Source organism: Genypterus blacodes, unplaced genomic scaffold (genome assembly GCF_046128005.1).
Source record: "Genypterus blacodes isolate CSIRO-AG114 ecotype Tasmania unplaced genomic scaffold, CSIRO-AGI_Gbla_v1 ptg000046l_1, whole genome shotgun sequence".
Classification (NCBI taxonomy): Eukaryota; Metazoa; Chordata; class Actinopteri; order Ophidiiformes; family Ophidiidae; genus Genypterus; species Genypterus blacodes.
The window spans coordinates 563,867-589,830 of NW_027466859.1; the positions used below are offsets into that span (position 1 = coordinate 563,867).

Below are 25,964 nucleotides of genomic sequence, written 5' to 3' on the forward strand. Positions count from 1 at the left end.
TTTGCTCCATTAAAGACTGTTGATCAATAAACAATCAAATGTACATCAATGATGCAAAACCTATTTTTCCCTGACGTCTGCCATTCCATACTTCTCAGTACATCTGTTGTAATCCTGAGAAAGTGTAGTGATTCTTTTTTCCAAATTCTCATGATTTTTGAACCCTCATCCACCTCATATAAGAAATGGTCACTATGAATACCACTGTTAGAAAACCAACCACTGCTGACAAGCCAATGATTGCATCATGGTGGATATTTCTCCCTGGCCCTGCAGACAGATTAGAGAAAAAAAATGTTGCAGTTATTATTTGCATAATTTCTCTTATGTAGCCAGTAAGGTATTTGAGGTCAGGCAGGTATATGGATACCATAGGTGGGGACAGTAGATTATTTTTGATCAAGCATTAGGAGAGCTGAACAGCATCAAGGAGATGAAGAGAGAATGAGATAGCAGCCCTCCACCTCTGGGATAAAAGCCTGTAGTACAGGTACCCCCAAGATGGAGGAAGGCAACTTGCATAGAGGGGATAGAGGGAATCAAGTTGTTTATCTTCCCTGGGAAAGACCTAAGTTTTGCCCTAGGTTTTCTAGAAAGGTGGCTTCAGAGGGGCTGTCAGTAGAGGACTCGTTAGAGGAAGTAAGACATTAATCTTAGCAGCCCTTTTTCATCTCCCATAGCACTGGTGCAATGTGCTTCTTTTGCCCTGAGCTTTGATAATAAGATGTACAGGACACATTCCACACACATCTGGAATATGCTGTAACAGCAGATATCTTACTGTCGCTTTCTCCTCCTGGATTTTGCTGAAGCAGCATGTGTTTGGTGTTGTCCAAGTGGCCGTCATTGACCTCTGGCTTTATCCCCAGCAGATGGCACATCAGTGAGTACACTTCTACTAGGTCAAAGGGCCCCACATTGAGGCTTTTCTGGAAGTCAGGACCCACTGCCCTGAAGAAAGCCTTCATGTCCAAGACTTCATTGTCAAAGCCATGCTCTCCTTTGTTGGAATTCAAAGGTAAGAACTAGACAACCACAGAAAACAGTTAAAATAGTTAAAAGCCATTACACAAGATGAATTCTTGCCCTCTAACTTAAATGTTGTGCATAGTCTCACCCCATTGACTACGTATCCCGGATCAGCGAGGAGGATGATGGGCAGAAGGCGAGGATGGTTACTGTAGCGCAGCCTGGCCGGCATCTCCTCCTTTTTATACACGTGAAGGTGAGGATGGGCTCCTTTCAGGGCCTGGTAGACCTTCTCCAGCTTCCCCTCTTTGGGCAGCAACATCCCAGAAGGTCCATAATCCAGCAACTGGAACTGGATATCCCTGAAACTGAACTCAGGGATCTTGGAGAGGACGATCTTATTCGCCACTCCATCTTGTTTAATTTCAGCCATTCCATGGTCAGAAGTGACAATAATGTTGAGCCGGTCAGTAAGGCCATGTTCTTGGACTTTGTCCCGGATGTAGCCCACGGTACGGTCCACTTGTTGGACCATCTGCTGGACCTCTAGTGAATTTGGTCCATACTTGTGGGCAGTGATATCTGGTTCTCCAAAATATAAGGAAATAAAGTCCAGGTCTTGTTTGTGGAACCACTCTCCAATCACTTTGTCAATGTTCAACTGCCAATCTGTTTCATTAGAAAAATCATACAGGAAAGGTTCCACCTGCCTCGTCTGCACAGTCTCTCCTTTGTAGGTTGCAGCAGTTCCGGGGAAATGCAGAGAGCCTGCTTTAAGTCCCTGGAATCAATCATACAAAGCACAATGTAGATATTCAGGGAAAGAAAACAGGATCAACTATTACAACAATAAATAGCACTGGTAATAGTATAGTATATAGAGTTAGACAGGAGAAAAACAGACACCTGTCTCTGTGCTGTGATCCAGATGGGCAAGCTGCCATTGTCCCAGTAGGAATCAATAAATTGAGTCTGATGGTACTGCTTCTTTTCCTGAGTTGTAGTGTTGAACCACATGTTGTGGATAACACCGTGATTTTCTACGTATTTTCCTGATCAAAAGGGAAAGAAAAAAGCAAGGGAGATCAACATGGCTGGCCTGAGATTTGCCTTAAGCTTATTGTAGTTGGCATTAAGTATGATTGCATAAGTGGAAGTTTCTCTTTTGCTGTGTGAGCCAGACAGTAAGCCTAGTGACACCTTGATAATCGTGCATAATGTATAGCCTAGTTTTTCTCTTCCTCTAGTGAACTGAGTTTGTCCTTTCAAAGGTAAACACACTGGTGGTATTTGTAACAGTTTCCCATAGCATCTCAGCTGGCCAGAGTTCTATTTGACTGTATTGCTGCAATTGCAAAGACAAAGAGAAGGTACACAACACAACACACAACCTGCAAGTACAAACCCTAATTCCATGTGAGTTTGTGATTGTTGGACAAATTGTAGGTACACAACATTAGTTCCTGATCTGCCATATATTATTACAGCCAGCTAAATAACAGTGTAAACTCTCTATCTGTGTGTCAGAATAGGTCTCCTAGTAATCTTGATAGTATACCTGTGAGCATTGTGAAGTGAGCAGGGCTAGTGATGGTGAGGAAGGGTGGCGTCACATAGGTGGCCTTCACCCCGTCCTGGGCCATCTTATCCAGGTTAGGAGTTTCCACCTTGTGGTCATAATCCCAGCGAAAGCCATCAAAGGAGATGAGCAGCAGCTTGTTCCTTGTCGTCGCAGTGAAAGTCGACTCAGTGTTGGTTTTCGAGTGTTGCAGTGGGACAGCAGCTGAGGGACAAGATGCAGTGAGGCCCAGGGCAGCAAGGCACAGCCACAGCATGACTGAAGATTTAGACCTTGCTGTTGTATTTCCTTTAGTCTTTTCTTCAGATTGTTTTTGATTTGGATCTAGTTCATTAAATACTAGTTACACGACATCCATCCAACTATAATTCTCCTGCCAATACTGACTGACAATCAATGAAACTCGTACACATATTAACAGGCAAATCTTATTGATGACACCCCTAATTAATCTTTGGACTTACATACATACAGCTTGCATTTCTGTTAGACATTGACTCCACTGATAAGAAGAGAACACTATAAGGATAAGGAGACTTTGAGTTTATGTGAGATTTGATTCAGCAGTTTATTTAGAGCTAAACAGGAATTGAGCACACAGGTTACAACATTTTATTACATTAAACTTTCATCCGTACAAAATTAGCAAGCACACAAATAAACTTCAGATTGATAGACAGTGACACAAAAAATGCAATTACTTTCTCCATGTTGACGTTGCTGTACCGTTGATTTACCTATTCTTGTCAACTTCTTTTTTCTCCGCCATTTCACCGTTTACTGCTCCTCTGAGAGAGAGAGAGAAAGAGAGAGAGAGTGTGCAGTCCTATTTTTGAGAGTCCAATATCTTGCAGACTTATCCTGGCCCAGATGGATGTATCTTCCACTCCTCCGAAATGGTCATGGCCAAATAGAAACTGCATAGCTGGAGATGTTGTGCTAACTAGTGGACAGCTCTCATGGGGAGAGTAGTTGAGAGGTTGGAGCTGCAACTTGTTCTTTGGCGGCTCAGTGAAAACCGATTCCAGCCCAGAAATGGAGTGATGCATGGGGCAGAAACCAAGGGCCAAGCTCCAGGGAAGCCCAGGACCGCAAGACAAACACAGCTAATTTAAACAACTTGTTGTCTTTTCTTGTTATCATTTTTTTTGATTTTGATGACACTTCACACATCAAGCTCATGCACATATCAAGAGGCAAACAATCTCAGTGATAAAATCCCTAATCTGTATTTCGTTGCTTGAACCTGTGACATGCATTGACAATAAAGTAGAACGTAATCTAATGTAATCAACTTTAACTGCGTTTACACTTATGATATCAGCCGGCCCTGATGTACCCACAAACTTAACAACCTTTACTCCTGTTATACATTGATTCCATTGATAAGGGGAGAATACTCAAGAGTATTTGTTAATAATTAAGAAAATTCCTGAATTGTTTTGCTTACGATGAGACAACATACACCTTTATCAGCCCCAGACAGGGAGGCGGGTAAAACCAGATGAAAGGTTCTCCATGGATTTTCCCCACTGACCTGGGAGACCAGAGTTGGTTGCAAAAGCTTAGTTGGAAATGCCTGTAGCAAGATTTTTGAGTAGCAGGCAGTTTGAGATCTCAGAAGGTCTTTATTGTTGGTAATTCAGGCTCTGAGTTATAGGAAATGTAATTATTCGGCATACTATATTTCACTTAACTTCAAGGGTCTAAGTGTGATCAAAATTAAAAATATGGTGCTGAGCTTGGCAGAAGAAAAATAAGTGACTGAAAAACAGAAATGTGAGCAAAAAAGTATAGATTACAGGATCAGCTTCCCCAAAAAAGACAACAATTAATCATGTGCAAACATTGCTGTCCAGCTGTAGTCAGCAAATGCAATTATGGATGTATTCATATAATGTAGTGTCCATATGAAACAAATACATGTGACAGTATCTGTGAAAATATGGCTCTCTGTTTTTGTCACATTGGGCTAATAGAGTTAAAATGATGATGCAATGTTTTTCCATTATTTAGTTTGAGGCGAGCAGTTTTGAATATATGTGAATAAACACAAGCTATAAATTTAAATGTTGCACTCCAGTGTACTAAAAATAAAACAATTGAATTATTGCCATCAAGACATTTGTTTAGTCGTCTCAGGAAAGTAGTTTGCTTCATCTCTTCAGCAGGAGCGTGTTCCTCTTCATTACTGCAGGCAGAGAGAGACGTAATCACTGATTGCATTGTCAGATCCCCAGATTCACAATCAAACATGACTGCCACAACACTCAGTAAGTGTCAAACGGTTAAGATAGGTCTCATAGGTGGCCTTCACCCCGTCCTGGGCCATCTTATCCAGGTGAGGAGTTTCCACATCTCTGTCGTAGTCCCAGCGGACGCCGTCAAAGGAGATGAGCAGCAGCTTGTTCCTGGTCGACCCAGTGAAAACCGACTCCAGCCCAGAAACAGAGTCCCACGCTGGCACCCCAGCAGAAGGAGAACAGGCCGTGAGTTATGCAAAGACCGTCTTTGTCATGGTTTGCATATTTCTTACCTCTGCAAAGGATTACGTGTTTGTTAGTAGCAGGAACTCTCAAAGCAAGACAGATAAACATTGTATCTGTTAGGAGGTAAGGCCAAGCAACAGGTAATGATGCAGAAGCTATTTTTTGGAATGGAGCATTTAGTTGATTGTGCTTGGCAAACCTCTTTTACTGATGTTACTCTGGCCACCTTGAAACAACATCAGTTTATGTGACATGGGAGGCAGTGGGAGGCAGTGGCTCAGTGGGTAGTGCTTCCGCTTGGGAACCGGAGGGTCGCCCTGCCAAGGTGCCCCTGAGCAAGGCACCGAACCCTCAATTGCTCCCCCCTCTGCAAAGGGTGGTAATGCAATGTAAGTCGCTTTGGATAAAAGCGTCTGCCAAATGATCGTAATGTAATGTAATGTAATGACATAAAAGTCTCGTAAAACAAAGCACACTGCTGCTTATCAACCAACCAGTTTGTGCTGCTTTAATAAAGAAACACAAAAGACCTCTCATATCTGATTCTTACCTTACCTCAAACTGATAGGTGATGATCTGATAATGTTTGTAAGCCTCATCATTGTGACAAGGTCGTGCTGATGGGTGTAGTCCATTCTTCTTGCCCTTGAGGAGCAATCATAACACCAATTTTGACATGACATCAGATGTCTTGAAAAAACCTTTTATCCATCACATTCTCTTGCAGTGGTTTTAATAAGAGGGTGGTCAGCTCCTATTGAGGATAATTAGTTTTGATAATTTTCAGAAGCGGCTCTATGGAGATTTTATGACACGACGTTCCCCTGTAGCAGACTCCAAACTGCCGGGGTTGAAGTCTAACACTAACTCTAAGCATACAGTATCTATAAACCTCAACCAATGCTGATAAAGTAGAGTCGAGCGACATGGGGAGACCAGAGAGAGAGAAAGAGAAAGAGAGAGAGAGAGAGAGAGAGAGAGAAGATGCATGTTACAAAGGGAGAAAATTCCTTTGAAGATCGTTTTAATTTTAATCTTCACAATTAGTATCACTGTACATAATGTATTGTATCTGTATTCCTGTCTTTTTATCTGTCATGGTGCTGCCCCTCAGTGGTCAGCAGCTGAAAGGTGTTGCTGCTTTGCCGGCTCTCAGTGAAGCAGCAATGTGTTGATAATGAATGTTGTACTCAAATTGTGCAGTTAAATTAAAAAGAGGTCACTCAGCATTTAAGACAACTGCGAAATATCTCAAACGTATCTGACAGGAAAAATAATTCACTATTGGGACAATATAATGATAATGATAATTTCAGTTAATTTCAGTAATAATTTCAATAATTTCAGTGTGACAATACCTTCATCACACCAGCAGGTGGAGACGTCACTCCATGAGTGAGCACTGAGGTTCAGTCAAACCTTCAACCACTGAGTTTCTCTCTTATTTCTGATTATTACTCATGGTCACTCGTCAAATTGTGACAGTGTATTCTATTTTATTAAATGAAAACAAAACAATACAATAATTCCAAAAGACATACATTGTGCAAGGGAGTCCCGGGATAAAGAGAAGACGCCCCCGGATTAACAGCAATTATGAAGATAATAATAACGACATGAATAGAAGTAATTTAATCTCAAATTTAATCTCAAAGTAAAGAAAACAAGTAAACATATGATGATTAGGTATAGCACAAAAAAAAGGTTAACAGAAAAAAGCAGTCATTTGAGTCTCAAAAAAAAATATGGGACTTCGTGCTGCTTAAACTTTACACATCATCATCATCATCATCATCATCATCATCATCATCATCATCACCAAGCCTAATTGCATGGTGCACCTCAGACAACCATCAGTTAACAACAACATATTATAACACAAGTTTTTATTATAGAGCTGGTTTCAGCCTGATATCAGTAATGATTGTCCTCTCGCTTGAAGTCGTCTACTGTATCCCATCTCAATACACAGCATTAGGTCTAGATTCTCCAGGGTATTGTAATCTATGGAAATTCATCCAGGTTTTCTACGAAACCCATCTACCCAAGCTGTCCATCATGCAAGTTGACGCAGGATGAGTTCGATTTCTCTGCTGCCTTGGCCCTGCGGTAGGCTGGGTTCAAGGCTGATTCCAATGTATGAGAAGAGATCACAGTCGGTGTTCATGAGGCAGGACACAATCCCATCCATATGCATGAAAGGTTGGTGGATTCAGGTTGGTGTCCTGAGATCGACAAGTCTAAGAGAGGAGAGCCTTAGAAGATTCACCCACCGCTTGCAAGTAATGTAGAGATGGAAATCAATGGGGATCGCAAGGCTTTATTTCTTACACCTTTCTAGGAAAACAAAAGTGAATTCAAAAAAATATAAAACAGAAAAATTAGAAGGTACAGAAACAGAAAGTTTGCCCTTCTGCTTAAATTATGCTGCTTAAACTTTTGTTTTTACTTCATGTTCCGTCAGTGTTCCTGCTTTATTTTGTCAAGTGAGTGTTTGAGCTCTGACATCGCCGTACAGGATTCGTTTGCCTTTCTTGGACTTATTTTCTTTGTGCTTTGCTTCTAGGAAAGACTTTTGAATTATACCTACCTTTGTGCTCCAAGTCTTCCTTTTAAGTCCATTGTTAGTTGACAGGAGTTGACTATTGACTGCCCAGCATGAACTAGGCAGACTCCGACTCTGTGCCGGCCTTCTAACCAAGCCCAGGGGAAGAGGATCTGTTCCTTGTGCGGACGAAATAGCAGGAACCTGAAGTACCTTCGGATGGCAAGGAGACCCAATCCCCAAACAGGCCAGGTGGGCTATTTTCTTCAATGGTTGAAATCTGCTTGACAGTTCAGAGATTTAACGACTAGCGATTATATTTGCATGTTCTGTCTTTGAACAAAATAGTCAAGTGCTGTTCAATCTGCAAGGACATTCAGAAAGGCTTCAGTCAGATGTTTGCAGTCTGCTGAAGGCAGAGAGAGAGAAGAAACTATTCAGATATGTTTTAGCTTCAATCTTCTGGATGTTTTTTCTTGATGGTAAAGCTCTACGTTATGTTTACAGAATTGTAATTCTGTGGAAAGATCTCTATGTAAACGATGTTTGATTTGGAGCCGTGGGTAAGTGTGACATGAAACTACTTTCATGGTTCTTTCAGTCAGACTCAGGTTCAGCAGATTCATGCATTTTATGTAAAGCACATTTTACTACAACATCATGTAAATGGTTTCAAAAAAGTCTGCACATGTTGCCAATGAAATCATGAATTATTTCCCCCTCAGTTGGCTGTAAGCTACCGTTGCGCTGTCAGAAATGGAAGACATACTGTATATGATGGTTTATTCATGATGAGAGGGTGCTTCAATCACAGCATATCAAAGGTTCACATAAAGCCTGGATTTTGGAGGCTCCTCTGTTTCCCTCTGCAGCGTTTGGACGACAACAATCACTCACAGAGAATCTACACTGATAACACAACCTGCAGTTATTGTGGGTGTGCATATTTGCATGCTTGCAAAATGGGTTGCATAAATTCCACTCTGATTGTAATGAATTTGCGAGGTAACGAAGCCGGATCCCTCCATGTGCAGACCATCTGTAAGCCCCTGCTCGACTTTAGCTGTATAATGTGTCAGTGTTTCATAGCAGACACGTACAGTATGCTTGTAACATTTCTCCTGCTTTTTCTTTTTTTAAAGACACCAGAACGTTAATTACCTGCAATTAAGATCCAGCTTGTTAGAAGAGGAGGAGGATGTAAGCAGAGAGGAAAGGTAATATATTTGCCAGCTGTTGATGGCTCTGCGGCTACACTCTAATGGCTGAGATATGCTGGCATGTTTGTGTATTTAGTGCATAAACCTCCCGTCAATTCATCATCAAAGTCTTTTTAGTCTATTTCTGTATTTGGCTTCATACTGCCTGGAAAAACAAAACAGCTCATTTATTGCTGTTCAAAAAATGTTCCATACTATATTTTGCATGTATACATAGATAAAACAACAATGTGTGTTTGTGTTTGCATGAGCATTGCAGAGCTGTGGGTGCATGTACAGGAAGCGAGAGAGGGTGTGTGTGTGTGTGAGTGTGTGAGAGCGTGCAGCACTGTCGCCCTAGTCTGTGCTGCGGTGACAGTGATGTATGGGTAATTTAAAAAGTCGTTCTTTTGCACAGAGCGGTCTGTAGTCAGCCAGCCGACTACAGCCCATTCCCCTACAGCAGTGAGAAAAGTCGTCTACATACACACACTCACATTCCTGCACACACTGGTAATGCATCATGCACACTTACATTACACACATCACATTACCTTGTACAACAAATAGCAATTCCTTTATTTTTTTAAATGATGATTTTATGCCTTACTTTATTTACTTCATATATGTTTGGGTCTTATATGTTGGCCACAGTGAACCTGTGTGTTGTTCTGTGACCTTATCCAACATGGACAACAAAGTAATATAGGTCAGCATTGTTGTCATGGAAACCACTTTGCTTATTTGCTCTGCAGTTCAGCCTCCAGCATGTCAGTTCATTACTTAGCATTGTCTGCGTCTGCGTGTGTGTGTGTGTGTGTGTGTGTGTGTGTGTGTGTGTGTGTGGGGGGGACCCTTTTGTTGTTTTGTTCAGTGAAGTAGATTAAACATTTTATTCATCTGATTGTGTTTTATGAAAGATTTGACTATACATTGGAGCCACATGCTTGTTTGCATGTTGTGTTACTTTACTTTACTTTTTACTTTGCTTTAGATATGTTGCGGTATCATTTTGGACACTTGGTGGCATTAAATGCATAAGGATGTATACTGTATACGGGCATTGGGGACAGGAAATGGAAAGGCACATGTCCTCAGACCGAGCAGCAGGTCACAGCCAGCTGAGTGAAAACTATGAGGGTATATTTGGGAAGTTCCATTTGCATTCATGCATCACCCAGATCCATTTGTGGAATTTTGAAACAACAAATCTGCCGTAAATGGAGGGAAACTGGTCCACAAATGTCTCCAGCCAATGAGGTCAAGCAGCTTCAGCTTCTCAGTGATATGATTCACTGGTTTGTTTTTTATATATTTGGATGATTCCCTCCAGGAACACCAAAAACATGTCCCCAGGGTGCTGCAGCGCCTCCTGGTGAACAAGCAGCTTGATCATTAATGGTGGTCAAACAGGCAGCTGGTGTAGAGAGTTGGATAGCGGGAGGAAGTGAGAGGACGGGAGGGTGTGTAGACATGTTGAGTTCAGAAAGACATATAGTGGCAAGGTTAATAAGGACGTGTTGACAAAAGAGAAATAACTCTTACATCACTGGTGGAGATTTGATTGTATATTGATCACTGACTGACCCACATTGGAAGACTTCTGCTACTTTCCCTTTACTGTTTAGAACTGAAGACGCCTTTCAAATGACCTATGGAACATCTTCAATCTCGATCTTCCATTCCAGTGACTGAACTTTTACCTTCTAGATGCTGTAGGCTAACAAGCTATGGCCTTAAACTAAATGGTGACATTAAACTGAAACTCGATAGAATGAAATATTGAGAACCGCTTGGCACGTGCTGAACCCCCATCCACCCCGCTGCTACACTCCTACTCTGTGTTGGACGTGGACATACTGTTAATTCTGTTTTTGCTCTTCTGAGATGTGGCTTTTCCCACAGCATTCTGGGGAATCACTGTTCTGCGGAAGGGTTTAAGCTCCTCTGATTAAGCTTGCCAATGGACAGCAATCCGTTCATGTCAACCAGAAGATTATTCATTAAAGCACCAATGTCCGTGGGGATTTTACTATTGTATCAAACCGGCAGAGCAGTTAGGAGATCCGTGACCCTCTCAATGTCTCACTCACTCTTTCTCTTATTGACACACACACACACACGCTTGTAAATTAACTATGCATTGGCCCTTCATCAGTCTGGCTGACTGCTCACCTGATCCACCTTTCATTTAGTGCAGCTGCCCCCAAACTGTGGATCGCTTGATTCCAGCAACGACGTGAAGGCTCAACTCTCCAGATCTTCAAATCAAATTTGAACACTCGTCTAACTATTTATTCAAATGGTGCTTTCTGTGTGTGTGTGTGTATGCTGCTCTGTGACAGTCAGACTTAAGAGTCTTGCACAGTTAGACAAGAAGCTGTCGATGGTTTCCTGGCTGACACGGCCTCGTTAATGCATACAGACGGTGGAGTTCAGCAGTTACAATCCTTTTATCTGGTTATGCTCAATCAAAACTAGCAGTGGGGCAGCAGAGGTTAACAGGGTTCTCTCTCCCTTTGCTTTCTTTGTCTCTCTATCCCTCATTCTTTCTTGCTTTCTTTCTCACAGACACACACACACACACACACACACACACACACACACAAACACCCACACAGCCGCTCAGTCTAGTTTCTGTATTGAATGAAGATCTGAGCCTCATGGCTCCCCGGCAATCTACAGGCATTGATCTAAGATCAAACTCTGGCCATACACTCCCAGGAATCCTGCTTTCGATTTACTGTGCAAGTGTGTGGGTACATGAATGTTGAGGTATGAGCATATACTCCACACGTTATCTATCTATTTGAATTGCAGTCTTATAGAAAATGGGGGCGCCACTGTTTAAAGGTGCAGTTGAATGGTGCATGGAGCCCTCGAACAAGCTTGACCATGAAAATCTAAATTCAGTGATATTGAAGTGAAAAAACATCACAATATTTTACATTGACCCAATTCTATTTCAGGAGTCAACAGAACTACTGAGGAAATTAAAACAAAACAAACGATCTGCTTCTGATCGTGTTGATGTTGCTGTTCTTGGTGTTGATGTTGTTGTTGTGGACAGAGCCGGGATAATTAGCAAAGCATTTGTGATTCTCTGCGTTGCATCACAAACAGATTACTCGCACATTCCTGGAATATGTGTCTTTTCAATTTCTACAAATGTGTTCGCTGACAGAAGGGGTGATAAGCAGGATGTGAATTCAATCTATAGGCTCCAATAACATTGGGAAATGTTTCCATTTGACATTGAATATCTTCTTTGGATGTGGGGAAATTGATGTTTGGATGCTGCAGCGGTGTATTCAGCAGAGGGGACCATGTGTGTGACAAAATTTACAAACCAGCACAATAGTCTTAGTATATCTGTCCTAAAACCATTGCGAGCAAACACATGTGTGTGTGCGCGTGTGTGTGTGTGTGATTTGAGAGGTTACATAGAGTCAATGTTCCATGATAGCCTTGATGTTGCACTTTGCTACTTTCCTGCTGGTGTTTCTTGCTGTTAGTCAAAAGTGCTGACATCAAATGTGAAAAGTGTGTTGTATAATTATTTTGTATGACATGATTTGTTATAGTTGAATACCTTTCACCCTTTCACTTATGAAGCAGATCATTGTGGGGTCGTCTGCATAATTCATGATGTCTTGTTTGGCCAGCAGGGAACGGCAGGGCGGCGAAGCAGTAACCTTTGGAAGTACCTGTGCTTGGTTTGATGGTCTCTGAGGTGCTGCTCCCTACCCTGACAAACTCTGCTCTGCTCTGCTCTGTCTGTTCTCCAGCCGAACTATTGCATTAGTTTCAAATTCAAACTAAAGTCAGTGAATAGAACGGCTGCAATATTCTTGTTGGGATGTAATATTCAAAGCTGTGATCATTGATATAGATTCAGACTCACAGCTCAGACATACCCTTGGTTTATGTAGTTTATATATTTATAGTGTGTGTGTGTGTATGAAGAAAGAAATAGTACATGCTATGTTTGGAAAGAAAGTATCTATTCTCATTCTTTCTGTGGTTGTTCTTCCCAGACAGGCGTTTTCTGTCTCCATGACTTACAGATGAGAGACATGATGATTTTCAAGGTGGTATGGAGAGAATAAGACAGCCAACAGGTTCTTTCTCAGGCGGGAATATTAAAACAGACGGCGAGGATTCACACATCTCCCCGGCTCCCTGCTTCCTCTTTCCCGATTTCTTTCCCTACTTATTATTCTCACTTTTCATTCTTTTCCATCTCCATCACAATGTTAAATACAATTCTTTTCCATCTCTCTACCTGCCCCGTGTCGGCATGTGGGCTATCCTTTTCCCCACTTCTAGGTCTTTCATTGGAAGCTCTCCTCCTCTACCTCACCAACCCTCCTTCTCTTGCGCCTCTGCAAAAACTCAGCTTCTCCTTCCAGTGCTTTGGCTGGGAATGCTGAGAAAGAGATTTGTGGAAAATTGAAAGGCGTGTGTTTCTTTTCCTGCTTTAATTAAAGTCTTTTAAGGCTTCTAAAGGTCTTAAGGCCCTTAAATTTTTGTATGGTTTTGCTAAGGGCTTGGGTTAGGATGGTGTAAAGATAATTTTCAACCAATATATTTAAAGGATGTTTGAACTGTTTTCTAATGTACATTTGAATGGGATATTATCTGTTGGATGATTGCTGAATATTAAAAAATGATAAAATGATTTAAATGCTACAAGTCATTCTGAAAGAATCCAGAATACGCCGAAACATATTGAAAAGCCGCTTACACTAGGAAATTCATCCTTGAAGTCTGAGTCAGAGATGCTGACCACTGGGTTAATTGATATCATGTCTGGGTATGTAGGTGCTCAGCAAGTTTGTTTACCATACACTAATGCTCATGAGATATTACATGTTTAAAGATGTTGCCAATAAAAGATTAATTAAAAAAAATGACAATGTTGAAGAATGAGGAATATCACAAATCAGTTTTGTCCAGCTTGTTCCTCTTGTGTGGATGTTAAAAAATGATTGACATTGACTCTCAGATGCCCCCCTGTGGTGATTAGTGTTTTTCTTGGACTAATAGAATTTTCCTAAATCAGATTCCAACAGTGGGAGGTGCCAGGGAGAACTTATTATGTCACAGAGCTCTCCATTTATCAAGTTTATTAAGTTATTCACTGACGCTCTGATGCTGAAAGCATGACAGTGGATGGAAGACTGCTGTAGATAAGATTTCCTATAATGCAGCTTAGTCATTTGTGAATTAACGCAAACATTTAGTATTGGTTGAATATTTGAGCTTTCTTCCATGTTTTACTGTATACTGTATTTAGTCATTGAATTTGTTGGTTATATATAAACAAATCGTAGAGTCAAGTAGTCTGTCAAGTTTGTAGAGGCAAATGAAAGAAAGTTTTGGGAATTTCATAGAAAATATGTATTGTTATGATTTACCCGTGTGCCAGAGCCAAAGGTGGTTTGGTAATTAGAAGGCACGATTGAAAAAAAACACTTAAAAATTGATATCCAACCCACTTTCTGCTTGTTTTCCAGCTCCTTTCCTTCAGTATTAACTGTCAGTGAATTGCTGCCATCCTGTGCCCAATCAGCATAACTCAGTGTAGTTTACATATCACCGATGAGGAGGAAGAAGAAGAGGGGTTTGGATCAACAGGGGCTATGTGGCTCCTGTAGATATTCATCACTGTCTGGGATGCAAGGCATACTGGTTTACTTCCATGATTACCACTTTACATTTAAACATATTGTTAACTAAGTGATAAGGTTAATTTAGCTGACAAATATCATCTATTGTAAATCGTATGTAAGCTTTTTCACTTTACAAATCAAACATACAGGTGCCAGTTATCATGTACGTGTGTGTCCAAGTCGGTGACCTTGGCATGCGCGTAGGATATCCCATAATTTATCATCAGTCTCACCTCTGGCTGGCTGCTGACAGTGTGCTGACAGGTGCATGCCCCTGATCTATCCCTCAGCTCCCAGCCCAGTAAAGAATTAAACCACCACTCCAGCACATATTTTATCACTTGACTGACAAGCAGTTCCATGGCCTCTGATATACAGCCATATTAAGCAATATAATTCATAAACACTGCAGTAGGGTAAAGTAAAGCCTGGATGAAATAGAAAATTAATAATGTGGGGCTAAGTGTCAACTGATCAGGGGCTGATGAAAATGGGAATAAAAATATATTTTTGGGAGCCAATGGCACTTTGTAATTGATGACAAGTGTGACTTACGACTAAAGCTGATGAGAATATGATCTTTACCATAGAAACGGCACGATCACTGAGGAGTATCAGACTGTGGCTGCATGTATATGCTGACATTTGGCTGGATGCATGTTGTGGAATAGACTGTGTGTGTGTGGAGAAGTATTGACAGACTAACACTCAATTACAAGTACAACAGTCCAGCATTGTTGTGTGCAGCAAGTTCTGATGGACTTGTGTTGAATACTGTACTGTGTGGGTTGTACATGTTGCAAGTTAACTGCATGTAATCAGGTAGGAAAATAGGGAGGCTGGAAAGAGGAGAAGATTAAAAGAATGAAGTGAGAAAGGGAGATGGACAGATGAATAAAATCAGGGTAGAATTGCATGAAAGACAATGCAAACAAACAATATTAGCAATGTTCTTATGAATTAATCTTGAACCATATATGAAATGTGTCAAGTAAAGAGGCAGAACCTCAAAACTGTACTTTTGAATCGTACTGTTAATGCTGTGCTTGTGTGTGCGCGCCTTAATTTCTCTGTGCGTCTATGCTGTTGTCCCCCTCCCACCCCTTTTAAAAGGCCAACTAATGGAACAAAACTACAGTCAGCCACAGCAGAGATTGAGAGGGAGAGGAGAAGGTGAGGGGCAATAGAGTGAGAGGATTGGTGGGTGATAGAGAAGAGCAATCACGGCTGCAGCAGGAGGCCAATTGTGTTTTTACACACTTGTCCTGTAACATATGGCTTCACTACCTTTTTTTTTTTAAAGTAACGGACGGTGATTTTGAAACTTTAAAATGTTCTGAAGCATCTAAAACCGTGCCTCTATATGCACTCTATAGGCGTATAGAGCGACACATGTATAATTAAAGGTCGTCCTGCTCACAGATTCTGTGTGATACATGGCTCTGCTTGTTGCTGATGAGCCGCTGTAGCTTGGCTGCAGCAGCAGAATATTTTAGGAGCTCGCATTCCCGCGCCATTGTGTCACTGTCATCCATCATCAACCGGCTGTGTGAGAGACACCGTGTTCTTCCTGTTTGAGAAAACCTCTTAGCGGACTCCAGCGTGCGGGTCTGTGAATTTAATTACATCAGATATTGAAGATGCCCTGAGCGCAGTCTGTGTCATTTCTAAATTGTCGATTTTCATCCAATGAAGCAAGCACAGACGAAGGCACTTCACACTGATTAGCTAATGGGCTGGCAGCCTCTTCGGATGCTCCCAGTTACAAATGGTTCCATTCATGGCCACAAGCGCCCATTCGTGTGTAGGTAGGGTTAATGTTTCCCCCACCCATATTCTGACAAGAAGGCCGGTCAGAGGTTTGTACTATGGAAAACATAGTAGAACTGAAGAACATGGTGGAATTAAAGAAATCCTAGTGGAGGGTTATGCTGCTTGAACCCACAACTACATGGACATATTGTAAATAATCAATATTCACCTTGCACCAATTTAAAACCCTCTGATCCTTCATGCTTGAAATTATTTCAGTTCCACTAAAATTACTTCATTCTGTTATGATCCTAAGTGTTCGTGTCTTATGTTTATTTCCTGTTTTATTTTGTAATTCTTTCCTGTTTCCTGTGCCCTGTTTCCCTCTTGGTTCAGTTGAACCCAGAGCGTTAAAAACCAACTGGACCTAATGTAAATGAAATGTAACAAAATGGCTCAATATTCATCGTTCATGTAACAAAGCCATGATAGCAGCTTGTTCTTATTCTCATTCTTCCATGAGAACTTTGTCTGGTTTCTCTGCTCAAGGTTACCCTGTGTTGGTGTAATTAATTAATCAAATATTGCTATAAAAAAAAAAAAAAGATGAAATAAAAATAATAACTTAAATAAATTAAAGTCCTCGGGGAACCACCGCTTACCTAAAAGGGGTAGCAGATAATTGACCTAAGCCTCAAAGATTCACCATAAACCTTAATTATCAATTAAAATGATCAAATAACTTAATTAATTAATTAAATGAGAATAATTTAAAGATTAGTTTTGTGCTCAAAATCAATCTGGAAGGGTGAGACTTGGCGCGAGCAGAGGCTAAAATCATACAAACATTCAAAGCAAACAAGATCAGACACTTCTGTTATAATATGAAAGGATTTATTAATTCACAATAATAACTAAGAGTCATCACCACAAATATAATAAACCTGAAAGACATAAAACAATAACCGGAAGTTCGAATAATTCAATCACAAGGGATGTAAAGCTTGAGTGTGTGTGTGTGTGTGTGTGAGAGATGATAGCCAACTTGTTGACACACCCACTAGTAGGACCTGGCTCAAACTAAAATGGGGAATCTAGTTTAGGGGGCTATACAAAATGGGAGGAGTTCCAGGGTTCAAGGTTCACTACTAAGATGGCGGATTCAATCGGCGTTGATTAACACCGATGAAAAATTAAAAGAACACACTTGTAATATTTTGCTTAGTTAAGAACACACAGTATCCCACATCTAATGCATATAATATCAGTTTCTAAGTCTTTTTCTGCCCAGACGTCTAAGCCCTACTTGGTGGAATTGCGTCCTTATTGCAAATCACCGTGGAATGGATCTAGCAGCCTGTTGTGTTGAGAGTCCAGTTGGGCCTTTAGGCAGATTCGTGCGCTGGTTAGTTGATCACAAGGGCAGGCCTGCAGAGTTTCTAATCTTCAGTTCCAAGTCGGAAGTTTGTTGACAGGGAATTGAAGAAACAGGAGCAAACCGCTTGCCTTCTTGCAATCAGGATCCAGGGGTAGCAATCAAAGAAAAATCTTGCTGGCAACAGATTCAGAGAAAAAGGTGTTCACTGAGACAAAGCTTTTGTCTTTGTCCAGAGTGAGACAGGGAGGACCTCCAATCGTCTTCAGAGCAGCAACGTGAGAGAGATAGCTTGTCGACCTGGTGGGCTTTTATACCCCACACGGCCAAGGTGTGAAAAGGGGGTTGACCCCAGGTGCTCTGGTAGTTGTAATCCTGTTTGTGACAAAGGGATTCCATGCCTTATCAGAGTCAGCCATGTGGGGACAGGCTTCAAAAATGTGTTGTAGGCCTCACATATTTACAGGCCTCAAAATTGTGTATGCCCCAACACCTGAGTCCTGCCTGACAGGAATACAATGCTTGGTAAGTATTTCAAATGATGTTAGACGTCTGCCAGCACTTGAACAACTTTTCCTCTTTCTACCCAGTTGTCTTTTATTCCCCTCAGTTTTTTGTTTTTGGGACTGTAAATTGTTTTTTGGTGGGGCCACAGCTTCTCCTTGAGCTTGTTATTGGTTTTCCTATTAAAGACAACTTAAAGTTTGGTCTTTGGAGATGGCCTCTCGTTATTGTGTGTGTGTGTATGTGTGTGTGTGTGTACGAGCATTACATTTGCCAAAGTTTTGTGACCTTATATTGATGGTGTAACTCAAAATGGCAGTTGTAAAAAAGATGGTGCATAAGCATGACTAACAGTAATGACTAACAGTAATATGCATTAACTGAGGAAAAGGTCTGCAGGTGAAATTAATGCAGGTGAAATTATTCTGTCCAAAAAAAAGAATACTTCTGGTAGTCATTTTCCATTTGTGTCCCAACATAATGGATGAGTATGAATACTTAAATATTAGGGGTCAGGCTGGATCTCTATCTGTAGCACTATAACTCCAATAGTTTGACCGTTTAACACTGCCCATTGCATTCATATGAGGATTCAAATGTAAATGTAAGGTTTTGGAGGTGTGACCTTGGTTGAACGACTGTGCCACGTACTGTGTCACTGCTTTGGCTTTTCAATGATGGAACATTTTCAGCCTAACCAAAATGTTGTATGATGCGTTTGCATTTGTAGCCCTACATTCCATTGTTGAAAGGTAGAAAAGCAGTGGGCAAGTTAATTTCATGTTTATAAAAGAGAAAAAGCATGGGGTCATTTATACATTTTAATTTATGTGTGTGTATGTGTGTCTCCTTGTTAGTTTTGCAGCTTTGTGGGTTTTGAGTTCTAGTGCCAGGTTATAAGTTATTATGGAAACACCAGCTGACGCTGAAGAACACTCAAGCTGAAGCAGTTCTTCTCTAATTTGATTCTGGGTGGGTTTGTATTTATCGTACCACTTGCTCTTCCTATAAAACCCTTTCTTAACCAATCTGTCTCTCTGTGATGGCTATCAAATGCTCTAACATTCTCTAACTCTTAACCTTATCACCAAAACTCATGTTTTGAATTTTCAAAATCTAAAGCTTTCCATACTGCTGTTATCTTACGCCCTCCCACTGGCCCATACACAAAATTCCTGTAGCCTGTCGCTACCTGTGGGGGCGCTGTCCAGTGCTGATACTGTTAAGCCTGTATATACCTGTGGAGCCTCTGTCCAGTGCTGATACTGTTCAGCCTGTTGCTACCTGAGGAGGCGCTGTCCAGTGCTGATGCTGTCAAGCCTGTATTGACCTGCGGAGGCACTGTCCAGTGCTGATATTGTCAAGCCTATAGCTACCTGTTTGGGGGCGCTGTCCAGTGCTGATATCGTCAATTATCGCTACATGTGTGGGGGCGCTGTCCAATGCTGATGCTGTGAAACCTGTCGCTACCTGCAGAGGCGCTGTCCGGTGCTGATACTGTTAAGCCTGTCGCTACCTGTGGAGGTGCTGTCCATTGCTGATGCTGCTGAGCCTGTCGCTATGGCCTCCGCTGCGGAGGATGTTGTAGTCCCCTCTAAGACAGGGGTGGGGAACCTCCGCAGTGCAAATTTCGACGCGCGCACCCTCACATGTTACAGCAGCAAGGTGGATAGTGCAAAGCAATAAAGGGCATTAAGATAAAAATAAAATAAGAGTCTAACAAGAGTGAAGAGCTTATCAGGAGTACAACAATACAACTAAGTACTAGAATTGCAAATTCGAGTGAATGAATGAATGAATGAATGAATGAATATGTTACATATTGCACATCGGGGATATTGCACAGTGTGATCATTAGATCGGGTTCACTGGGAGAGGTGCTAATTGAATAGTCTGACTGCAGCAGTAAGGAAAGACCTCGGTATCTCTTCGTGAGGCACCACGTGTGAAGCAGCCTGTCACTGAACGAGCAGGGGTGTTAGAAACTCCTGGACAGGTTGTCCAACAACAGCTTGGCCATCATCCTCCTGCCCCCACCACCTCCACAGAGTCCAGAGGGCAGCGCAGGAGAGCCTTCTTCACCATCTTGTTCAGTCTCTTCCTGTCAGTGGCTGAGATGCCACTGCTCCAGTAGACTGTTCCATAAAAGATGGCTGATGCCACTGCAGAGTCAAAGAAAGACGTCGGAAGAGCCCCCTCCACTCCAAAAGACCGGAGTCTCCTGAGCAGAAAGAGTCTGCTCTGTCCTTTCTTATAGAGAGCAGTGCGACCAGTCCAGTTTGTCATTCAGATGAACACCCAGGTGCTTGTAAGATTTTACAATCTTGATGTCCTTTCCCTGGATGTTCACCGGTGTGGGAGGAGAATGCTTTCGCCTCTGGAAGTCCACCAGCTCCTTGGTCTTCCCCACGTTGGCCCAGATTCCATCCATCTTTTTGTTCCTTTCAGGCCAGACCTCCAGACTCTATAGCCTCTGTTATAATTTGGTATTGTTTGTAAATAAAACATCCTCACTTCAGTTGCACTGGGGTATGGGGTCCTCTTTGTATGTTGCTGGTCACACGGTGAGCTAAACTGCTGAGGGTGGCCATAACAGTGAAACTGGGAAAAGAACTGTATGATATTGATGAAGATAGGATATACAATGAGGTTTACCTTGTCTTCCAAGAGAGCTCCAGGCTGTTGTGTGTCCTGTAAAGCGAATATTGTAAAGTGATATTGGGAAAATAAATTATATACATACATTTTTATTTGTTTTTAACTTGTACACACTGCATCACTTGACTCATGATGCCTGACATTTATTTTCACATGAAGCTACACAATAAAGAAGTTTAATTGAAAAGGTTCTACATATAAAAAAGCCATTCAGTATGAAAAATGTGCAACACAGTACAGGACCGTTTTATAATGGCAGTCTAAAAGCAATGGATGGCAGGCTTGCATACCATAACAAAGCATACCAGAGACATAGTGTGATCGCCATGTTGTTTTGCAATCAACCTCTAGTCTACATTTTCCACGTGTCTGCTGCAAGCTGAATATGACAAAATAATGGCTTACAGGTCTATATGAACACATTGTTGATTAGGATTTTAACAACAAATTAACTATACGAGCATATAGATGATATGGCTTGTACACAGTTCTTGTCAGTCAGGGTTTGACGTTTGAGACCCCAGGTGATTGATGTTTACAGAATCAATAGAAAAGGAAATCAATTTTGCAGGCTCTGCGTGCGCCTTCGGTCCAGCCACACTCAAAACAGTGATGAAGACAGGCCAGCAAAACTTGAAATGTGAAAGACAGAAGTCCTCTTGTGGCAGCTTTGCTTCTGGAATGCTTCACTGTCGTGATGTAAGATGTCAGGGGTAACAATTACGTATGCTGAATACAGTAAGGTCTTCCAGGGTCTATAGAGGGGAATTGGGACTCAACTTGTAAAACCAGCTACAGATCTGAAATATCTTAATACAAAATTATTCTTATTTCCACACATTTACATCTAGCTCACAGTTGAGTCCAGAATGAGTATAATTAATCAGGACAAATAAGTTAGCAGCACCTGAAATTATTTTTTTAAAGGTCAACATTCCATTTATCATTATCAAAGTAATCTGAGTCATATTGCCAAACACATGCGGGACACATACACACAGACATTATTTTGGTTGGAGTCCTTTCCTCTCCAGCCAGCCCTTGGGATATTGATAAACACTTATTGTGCAGCAGTCATTGTGAATTGTGGGTAAGTCCTGCTGGAACATTCCAGTAGCAACATCATTTTTCTTGATGACAGCTCACGGAGACACTGTCTTGTTCTCTGCTTCTCATCTTTGTCTTTTTTTTGCAAACCTCGCCAAGAAGCACACTAGAATCTCACACGTGGGTGCACAGATTAAACGCGGCACAGTGCAAATGTATGTTCATGCAAAACTCCAAGAGTTTTTCTTTGTGTGTCCGATTTATGTTTCTTTCGTCCGGATTGTCCCGCCTTTCCATTAATCAGCATTAGTGAAATCAGTGATTAGTTCTGAATGAAGGGAGATTAATTTTTCAGTCTAATATCTGCATCAACTACCACTGTAAACACACTGTGAACCACGGGCACTGCTAGAATCTCAATCTAACCATTGTGAAAAGGGTCATATTTGAGCACAGACTTAATTTTCTGACTCAGTGCTCCGGGTTCCAGTGGTAGAGATGGGAGGAGAGGAGGGCACAGACACAGATCCTGCTGCATGGGGAAACACAGAAATTATATGACTCTCTCTCTCTCTCTCTCTCTCTCTCTCTCTCTCTCTCTCTCTCGCTCTCTCTCTCTCTATTTGTTTTGTTTTAAATTAGAAGAAGATTCCAACCAAGCAAAACTCTTCAAACATTTTCCACAGAGGCCTACAGTAGTTCTACTCCTCTGAGCAATGCCGAGCAATGCCACTTGTTGAGTGGGCTGCTCTTCTTCCTTTGCCCAGCCAAGTCTTCACATAAGTCCCTAGATTCCACTGTATGCATGGTGAAGAGCTGATGAAGAGATTTGCTGCATTTGTTGTTGTCAATTTGCTCCTATACTCGACTATGAAATGAGGTATGAAAGCCGAACACTAATGTGTCGGCCAACCACAAAAATGTTTGGAATTTTGATTGAATAATTTATTATTGGGATTATTCAGTAAGGGCAAAGATAAGTCCATAAAAACACTTGCAGCAATAAAGTTCCAGATAAAAAATAGAATATGGACAATGGAGAATAGAAGGTTAGATATTATGAATATAGAGAGTAAGAGTGATGATGAATGTGAACATTAAGTGGTGGTGAAGAGCATTCAATGTCCATAGGAAGTGTCCAGAGCACATGATAAGGTGAGCATGTGATCACTGAGAATGATGACGTTGGTTGAGAAGCCTGATGGCCTAAGGGAAAAGCACTGTTTGTGAGTCTGGTAGTCCGTGCCGGATGCTCCGGTAACATCTGCCAGAGGCCAGCAACGTGAGCCTGGGTGGATGTAGCCCTTAGTGATTCTCTGTGCTTTCCTGAGGCATTGTGTGTGTGATAGATGCCTTGCACAGAAGGGAGTATTCGCCATTCTGCAAACAGCCTTGCAGTTATCAGCGGAGTTACAGTTACAAAGAGAGGTGTTCAGACGCATGATCTTGATCTCAGTGGCCAGCGGGCAGACAGTTGTGTTGAATGCTTAGCTGTAGTCTATAAACAGCAGGAATGAAACAGTGATTGTAACTAATTGCTTTTCTATTTTGTAAATCAAGTAGCACTCAAGAATCTATGCCTACGGTGTGATGCAACATCTGACATCGAGTGGGAAAACATGGCAGGAGGTCGCCGTTTCAGCACTGGCTAAAGACCATAAATGTCAATCATTGCTGGAACGAGTCTGTGTGTGTATGTAGGTGTGTATGTGTGTGTGTGTGTGTGTGTGTGTGTGTGTGTGTGTGTGTGTGTGTGTGTGTGTGCGCGCGCGCGTGGTTTCACCAGTGTGTGGATGTGCCAGCAGAATCTATGACATTTGCAGGTAACGACTAGATTTTCACAACATTAATGTTATTGACTTCTCATAATGATCCATTTAGATTAAATATCACCATGAATAAACAATATATAATAATATATCTTAGAAATACATTTTCCTCCTTTTTTATGTTATTTAGGGAAGAAGCATCTGATGAGAAGTCTTCTAAATCCACGTCCTACATTGGGGGATTTGTTCCACCAGACGAGCAATGCACAGCTACATCCAAGCTCGACGTCTAAAGCTCCATGAGCAGCAGGCACATTAAAGGAAAAGAGCATAGGAGGAATGGTTTTAAGCAGATGAAGGGCCACTTACTACACCAACTCAAGCTGATTTATTGATGATTTGCACAATATTGCATATAGTTTATTGAAAAAGACATCAAAGGCTATTCTTCTCTTATTTGACACATTTTCAGTAAAGAGGTTATTGAAATTGAAGTTATTTGTCATGTGATTGTTTGAGATATTGAGGTTAAAGTATGCCAAGGCTACATCAAGATGGGTGAAACATTTTGAAACATGACCCTCTGTTGTGTTTCTTTTAATGTGTCACCCGTCTGTAGAATGCTCTGTGTAGGACTGTTTTTGTAACAGTCAAATAGTCTTAATCCTCATTTATCACAGCCATAAGGGGTTGGAAAGGCTTGAAAATGCTTGAAAGGTGCTAGGATTTTACATTGAGAAAGATGTACCAACCCTGTAAATGTGATTCTGTAGTTAAAACAAGACAAAAGTTAACTTTGCCATTGCTATTGACCAGCAGTATGTCCTGGCAGCTCCTTGGACACTCCATGAATCACATTATCCAGTATCCCTTCATGGGAGCGCTGGCCCTGAATAGGGCACGGGGGACACATTTAATGGTGACACACAGCTCATTAGATCACAGAGGTCAGACACTCTGCGCTCGTTACCGGCCACTTGTCCCTGTAATGGACACTCGAGTGTTTGCAGGGTGGCTGGTGTGGTGGGTGGAATGGGGTTTGGGATGAAGATGTGTGCTACCCTCTCATTTGCTCTGATGCAGTCCAATGGGAGGTGCCGGATCTGTCTGACATGCGATCCATGCGCATAACCTTGGATGGGTTGTTGCCATTTTTTGCAGTGAAAGTGAGATTAATTCAAAGCTGTTAATGTTTGCACCTTCCATCGCTCTTTCTCCCTGATTGATAACAGAGCTTAGGAGTCCAGTCTGTTCAAAAGTACTTTAAAACTTCCAGCACAACAGGCTCAGAAAACGTTGCCTGAGATGAAACCTGCAAACACAAAGTAGACACGGTTGAGGCAGTAGAGCTCAAATGGAGAATAGGCTTTCTTCTCTATGTTCAGCACCATGTTCCATCTGGTTATTTACACCAAAACCTTGCAGGGTAGTTGTGGTTGGCCAAGTCCCGGTAGTGATTTATGCCCGGCTGGTAAGAGATCCCGGCAGTAATCCATCATGGTTGGAGATGAGGATCATTGAGATGAATGGATCTGCTCTGGATTCACTCATTATCCTAGCACCAGGATTTATGTCCAACCCTTTGTCTTCAATTACAACCGCACTTCCACACCATCAACATTTGCATAGACTGTGATGAATAATCATCAGTGGAGGGATTTCTAATTGCTCTTCTCAGAGTTTATTGAAGATTGTTGATGAGCGGAAGTCTTCACGGGGGCATATTGCTATCAAGTTGTTCTTTGGAGCTTCTGGTTTTATTATTATTTTGTATGAATATGTATGCGCTAAGGTGTTGTCAAGCTTGGATTTCAGTAAGCATCTCAGCCAAAATATCCTGTGCACAGTCCTCAGTGCTAATTGGTGTAGTCACTGTTTAAGCTATTAAATTAAAATACCCAATAAATGCACTCTAGTGACATTCTGAACATGACTTCCTCCAACACTACTTTAAAAGCAAATACAATATTTAATCACCACTTCCCCGACCATCAACTAACCAACTTTTAAGTCTTTTAAAACACATTTCTCCAGACATGAACGACTTTTGTTGAAAATGTTTAAATCAGGCCTATTTGTTACTAATTGTTACTTCACATTTAACATTTTCAACATAACTTCTTTAAATCACTGGGTGTAAACAAACGAAAAATTATCTTGATGTGTGTGTTTTCCAAATAAGATGTTTGAGAATATCATGATGTGTGGCAGCAGAAATGGATAGAGGTCAGTTTTGAGTGTTTAATAGCAGATTGTATCGCTCAATACAACGCACAATAAATACAATATCCATATCTTGTGTCTGTGTTGTGTATCTTGTGTTCTGGTGGCCGTTTTCCCAAACATACAACCCTCACACATACATGCATGCTTGCTTACACATGCACACATGCCCCCCCCCCC

The 25,964-nt window shown here is 41.5% G+C and overlaps 1 protein-coding gene across 1 annotated transcript; it reads right to left on the reverse strand.

The window, feature by feature from the left end:
- Positions 1 to 148: 148 nt before the first annotated feature.
- On the reverse strand, positions 149 to 15,973 carry LOC143000349 (ectonucleotide pyrophosphatase/phosphodiesterase family member 7-like). The gene is made up of 7 exons (XM_076149623.1): positions 15,877 to 15,973; positions 4,835 to 5,008; positions 2,528 to 2,752; positions 1,876 to 2,021; positions 1,118 to 1,750; positions 782 to 1,025; positions 149 to 264 (listed from the first exon to the last, which is right to left on the reverse strand). The coding sequence occupies exons 1-7, from the start codon at positions 15,971 to 15,973 to the stop codon at positions 149 to 151; spliced, it is 1,635 nt and encodes a 544-aa protein (XP_076005738.1).
- Positions 15,974 to 25,964: the final 9,991 nt, after the last annotated feature.

Bases quoted from the DNA above. Each gene is read 5' to 3' on its own strand.
- LOC143000349 (XM_076149623.1), bottom strand. From the start codon at position 15,973: ATGGCGCGGGAATGCGAGCTCCTAAAATATTCTGCTGCTGCAGCCAAG. The intron at 5,009-15,876 runs GTGAGCAGGACG...CTGGGGTGCCAG, and splicing joins CCATGTATCACACAGAATCT to CGTGGGACTCTGTTTCTGGG. The intron at 1,026-1,117 runs GTGAGACTATGC...GTGGTTGTCTAG, and splicing joins CGGGATACGTAGTCAATGGG to TTCTTACCTTTGAATTCCAA.